The sequence below is a fragment of the Lytechinus variegatus genome, chromosome 14 (assembly GCF_018143015.1).
Source record: "Lytechinus variegatus isolate NC3 chromosome 14, Lvar_3.0, whole genome shotgun sequence".
Taxonomy (NCBI): domain Eukaryota; kingdom Metazoa; phylum Echinodermata; class Echinoidea; order Temnopleuroida; family Toxopneustidae; genus Lytechinus; species Lytechinus variegatus.
Window position 1 is genome coordinate 31978274 of NC_054753.1, and position 6342 is coordinate 31984615.

Here is a 6342-nt window from a genome sequence, read left to right on the forward strand (position 1 = left end):
TTACATTGTAATTGTTTAATTATCCGGCTCTGGAAAAAAGACTTTGCACTTTTGTGCTATATGAACGCATTGATATAGGGTTTAGTTTTAGGAAAAAAGACTTTGGATTTATATTAAAATTTTTGAAACAACCGGGTCTGGAAAAAAGACTTTGTACTAATATTATAATTTTTGACAAAAACAGGTCTGGAAAAAAGACTTTGGACTTACATCATAATTTTTTAAACAACTTGGTCTGAAAAAAAGACTTTGGAGTTATATTATAATTTTTTAAACAACCGGGTCTGGAAAAATGACTTTGGATTTATATTACAATTTTTGAAACAATCAGGTCTGGAAAAAAGACTGGACTTTTATTGTAATATTTGAAACAACCGGGTCTGGAAAAAAGACTTGCAAAGAATTTGAAACAACCGGGTCTGGAAAAAAAGACTTTGGACTTATATTATAATTTTGGAAAAAATTGGGCCTGGAAAAAAGACTTTGGACTTATATTGTAATATTTGAAACAACCAGGTCTGGAAAAAGAGATTTTGGACTTATATTAAAATTTTGGAATTAAACGGGTCTGGAAGAAAGACTTTGGACTTATATTGTAATATTTGAAACAACTGGGTCTGGAAAAAAGACTTTGGAATAATATTATAATTTTGGAAACAACTGGGTCTAGAAAAAAGACTTTGGACTTATATTATAATTTTGGAATTAACCATGGAAAAAAAACCTTTGGACTTATATTGTAATATTTAAAACAACCGGGTGTGGAAAACAGACTTTGGACTTATATTGTAATATTTAAAAAAACCGGGTGTGGAAAAAAGACTTTGGACTTATATTATGATTTTGGAAACAACCGGGTCTGGAAAAAAGACTTTGCACTTTTGTGTTATATGAACGCCTTACAATAGGGGTTTAGTTTTATTTACCGCGTCTGGAGAAAAGACTATGCAAAGACATTAATTCCACCAGTTTTAATTAACTGGGTCTTGAGAAAAGACTAAGCTCGATTCCCATTTTTTATTCCCCTGGAATATCATTATCGTATCTTAGTTTGGACTTATATTATAATTTTTGAAATAACCGGGTCTGGAAAAAAGACTTTGGATTTGTATTGTAATATTTGAAACAACCCGGTCTGGAAAAAAGACTTTGGACTTATATTATAATTTTGGAAACAACCAGGTTTGGAAAAAAGACTTTGGACTTATGTTGTAAATTTGGAATTAACTGGTTCTGGAAAAAAGACTTTGCACTTTTGTGCTATATGAACGTATTACTATAGGATTTTAGTTTAGAAGGGATTCGCCAAAAATCCCTTCAAATTTATTACATTTGTGGGTAAAGTCATTATTACATTTGTGGGCGATCAAAAAATATTACATTTGTGGGTAAAGTGCATTATTACATTTGTGGGTGAAATTATTACATTTGTGGGTAAAGTGTTATTACATTTGTGGGCGTTATTACATTTGTGGGTAAAGTGTTATTACATTTGTGGGCGTTATTACATTTGTGGGTGCAACAAGGGGGCATTAAATTTCAAGCGTTGTCCGTCAGTCCTTCTGTCCCCCCACTTGGTTTTTGCGCAATAACTAAAAAAATATTTAATGGACTTCAAACATTTTTGGTGTGTAGGTAGATGACACCAAATTTCAAGCTACATGTAAGTTTGAATTTGGAGTCTGCAGGTCAAAAGTCAAAGGTTACAGCTCATTACTCAAAAAATATTTAATGGATTTAAAAAATGTTGGTGTGTAGGTAGATGACACCAAAATACAGGCTAAGTTCGAATTCGGAGTCCACAGGTCAAAGGTCACAGCTCATTAAATGTGCGCGTTGGTTTCCGCATGATAACTTGTGAAATATTTAATAGATTTAATAAAGAATTGGGTGTGTTGGTAGATGACACCAAAATACAGTCTAAGTTCGAATTTTGAGTCAGCAGGTCAAAGGTCATTATATATGCAAGTTGGTTCAAAGGTCTAAATTTGTTTATGATATTGGTTTCTGCACAAAATTAAGTTCAATCATATTGAATGAATGTCTGATCGCGTTAAGCGGGGGCATTTGTGTCCTTTTGAACACCTCAAATTTCTAGTTTTTATCTCACCTGCGAAGCAGAGTGAGACTAAAGGCGCCGCTTTTCCGATGGCGGCGGCGGCGTCAACATCAAATCTTAACCTGAGGTTAAGTTTTTGAAATGACGTCATAACTTAGAAAGTATATGGACCTAGTTAATAAAACTTGAGAGTTTCATGTCACATGACCAAGGTCAAAGGTCATTTAGGGTCAATGAACTTGGACCATGTTGGAGGAATCAACATCGAAATCTTAACCTGAGGTTAAGTTTTAGAAATGTCATCATAACTTAGAAAATATATGGACCTAGTTCATGAAACTTGGACGTAAGGTTAATCAAGTATCACTGAACATCCTGCATGAGTTTCACATCACATGACCAAGGTCAAAGGTCATTTAGGGTCAATGAACTTTGGCCGAATCGGGGGTATCTGTTGAATTACCATCATAACTTTGAAAGTTTATTGGTCTAGTTCATTAAACTTGGACATTAGAGTAATCAAGTATCACTGAACATCCTGTGCGCGTTTCAGGTCACATGACCAAGGTCAAAGGTCAATGAACTTTGGCCGAATTGGGTGTATCTGTTGAATTACCATCATAAATTTGAAAGTTTATGGATCTGATTCATGAAACTTGTACATAAGAGTAATCAAGTATCACTGAACATCCTGTTCGAGTTTCAGGTCACATGATCAAGGTCAAAGGTCATGTAAGGTCAATGAACTTTGGCCATGTTGGGGTTTTTTGTTGAATAACCATCATATCTCTGTAAGTTTATTGGTCTAGTTCATAAAAAGTGGACATAAGAGTAACCATGTATCACTGAACATCTTGTGCGAGTTAGAGTAGTATTCAAAGTCAGCACTGCTGCTATATTGAACCGCGTGATGCAGGTGAGACGGCAGAGGCATTCCACTTGTTATGGATTAAAATGACATTCTATTTTTATTTTATTTTCTCTATTATGGCTTGGCCCACCGTAAGTGGTGCTTGAGGCATGATTATGTTTGTCTGTCCGATTGTCCTTCTGTCCATCTGTCTCGTTTTCATTCTCATGAGATTAAAAGAATCTTTTGACGGATTGACTTCATATTTGGTTCATGTATGCATAATGAGTGACAATGACCTTATTATTTTGGGGGGCATGGAGCTCAAAGGTTCAAAGTCATAACAGATTGTGATAACCCCAAACCCTATGGTGGTTCAACTTCATATGTGGATCATGTAAGCATGTGGGAATGACAATTATATGATTAGTTTTGGAGGTATAGAGGTCAAAGGTTGAAGGTTACAGAGATATATATTATACAAATATACTAGGCTTTGAGTAAGTATAGTCAGAATTATTAGTCAGAGGTTATATAGCATTACTATTTTTGCAGAGGGGTAAGCCCCGAGGGGAAAAACAGTAATTTTTCCAGTACAACCAAGGATGAGTATTTCCCTCTATACTTACCAAATAAAGGCCTGGTATATTTATTATATATCCATCTTTTACGAAGTGAAAACAATAGATTGATAATCTGGTTCTTGTACTCATTCATCCATTTATAATCTGAACCAAAATATAGATCTGCACTGACTAACCTACTTTTCATGAAGCCAATAATTACCTGCACTGTCCCTTCACGGGACTTGCCCGCTTGAGACACCTCACTGACCTTTGTATCCAAGAGATTGCATGATCTGTGACATTAATGATGGAAGTCACAGAATAGCACAATTCTTTAGTGGGCCTTTTGTTTCAAAATCATAGCTAGAATATGTTGGTCACATGATGCTGTTTGAACCAATCACCATAGAAGGTTTGAGTTATGTAGGATATAACTTAAATGCTTAATACTTATAATGGCTCATTAACAATTTGAGGTATTAACTTCAAATAGGAAGATGTACAATGCATACTTATTTGAGTGACAATAATCTTAATATTGTAAGGGGACAGAGATCAAAGGTTACAGAGGTCATACATCTTGAAAGATGTAATTTTCATGATAATTCAAGAACTGTTTGGTTTGAAGGACCGACTTTAACTTGGTTTATGTACATGCAAGCTTTTAGGAATAACAATGATAATGTACATGTATATCAAATATGATGTGGGCTTATTATTCTATATACTATGTAATAATTGTTTGATGTAACAGGTCTTGACTGTAAGATTGGTATGTGTAAAAGGAAACAATCTAAAACGATAATAATTTGATTGTTTTATGTAACAGGTCTTTACTGTAAGATTGGTATGTGTAAAGGAAACAATCTAATATGATAATAATTTGATTGTTTTATGTAACAGGTCTTTACTGTAAGATTGGTATGTGTAAAAGAAAACAATCTAATATGATAATAATTTGATTATTTTATGTAACAGGTCTTGACTGTGAGATTGATATCTATAATACTATCAGGCTTGTAAGACAGCAACGCTCAGGTCTGGTACAAACTGAAGCACAGTATAAGTTTGTATACAGGGCTGTTCAGCATTATATTGAGACTCTATCACAAAGAGTAGCTGCAGAGCAGGTAATTATTCATTTTTTTTCCAATAATGATAACATCATATTAACCAAGGATAGCCACTTCAGTTCCAAACATTGTTCCAGCAGGCCTTGCTGTACATAATTAATAATAATGATAATATGCAACGCAATCATTCAATTTTGGGAATTTTAGGGACACTTTGGACTGGCACGAGGACGAAATGGCCTGTCACATTTATGTACTTGTATTTCCTATGCTGGGTATTAATGTCTATTATTATTATTTTGTGACACAGAATACATTGAAGACTGGCCGTGAGTATATCAATACTAAGAGAGCACACTATGAGGTTCAACAGCATCCAGGCTCTACACCTATCATGTCACAACCTCTCCTCAATGAAGAAAAGAATGTTTATCAGAATGTTGGTCCTATTAACAAGGTAAACCATGTTTCTGCTTATCTGCCAATTGCAGAGGCATCAATTTCATCTTTGCAGTTTGAGAATTTATCTAGTTTTGTCATGTCTCTGTTTTGCCAATAACTTTGCCTCACTCCATTTGCCCAATTGTGTCTTAGTGGCAGATGTATAATAGAGGGCTAGAGGTCACATCAAGTTCAAAGGTTACCAGCAGGGGTCAACCATCTTTGCAAGACTAATGTATTGAGCACTTTTCTGTTATGGCTCATAAACTTACCCTTTCCCCAACCATGACTATATTTTGGTGGTTCATGTAGATATAAATAGGGAGCTAAAGGTCACCACTGGTAAAGTCAACAACTTACCCTACCAAAGTTAATATTGGGGTGCAATATTGTAATTGTGACCAAACTTTGATTGTAGATACGAACTGTTTCATGGAACCACCACCAGGGGTGTTTCACTCGTTTGTTATTTATATGCATATGTATATTAAATGTATATTTAATTTATCTTTTGTTTTGTCTTATCTCTTTTTCTCTTTGGTGGATTGCAATCTACCCTCTTTTTCCCCTTCTCTTTCTCTCTCTGTTCTTACTCATTTTCCTTCCATCTCTCTGTATCTCTCCACCCCTCTTCGTCTCTCTTTCTCTCTGTCTCTCTCTAGTCATCACCTATTCCTCCAAGATCACGTCCAGCGCAGCCTCCAGTCCCAAAGTCCAACAATATCAAATAACAAGTCCAGCAATCGGTCTCTTCTCTTAACAGGCTCTTCCATTTTCAATTCTGCTATAGATGCTCTCTTTTCTAAGGTGCACATTGGTATAGGAAGAACACTTCTTTATAAAGCATGTCAAAAATATTCTAGTTAATACATCTCCATTTCCTGAACCATGTAAAGGTTTTCAATATCACCTTAAACCAACAATAAGATGCAAAGTTTCTCTTAAAAATTTCAACGGAGTCTTCAAAAAGTAAAAATTAATAAATTAAAAAATTACGTTATCCAAAAGAGTAATTCTTCATATTGTCAAATTTTGAAGTTGTAAAGTTAGGGGGGATGAGATACAAGAGTTTCTCTGACACATATTTTGTGGATTGCTTTGAAGTTTCACTGAGATTTGACAGTGTCCGTATCTCATGCTTGACTGACCCACAAACTTCAGAATTTGCTTGAACCTTATATTTTTTGAAGCTTTCACTGAATTTCTTTTGCATTCAATCAGGTATGTGGGTGGTTTATTCTTGATTTTTTGTGACATGTTATCAATGTAAGCTTAGGATTAACTTTTCAAGCTCCATAAAAATATCATAATTCATTCTGTGCTACGTATTGTTGGTTTTGTGAGATAGCTGAT

The 6342-nt window shown here is 34.7% G+C and overlaps 1 protein-coding gene across 1 annotated transcript in view; it reads left to right on the plus strand.

Annotated features, from left to right (window-relative positions):
• The window catches only part of LOC121427160 (tyrosine-protein phosphatase non-receptor type 11-like), a 67663-nt gene extending 61714 nt beyond the window's left edge, over positions 1–5949 (plus strand). The window contains exons 13-15 of the mRNA XM_041623422.1: positions 4454–4605; positions 4859–5005; positions 5652–5949. Coding sequence (XP_041479356.1) covers positions 4454–4605; positions 4859–5005; positions 5652–5720 — 368 coding nt within the window. The 3' untranslated portion in view covers positions 5721–5949. The remainder of the gene's footprint in view (positions 1–4453; positions 4606–4858; positions 5006–5651) is intronic.
• Positions 5950–6342: the final 393 nt, after the last annotated feature.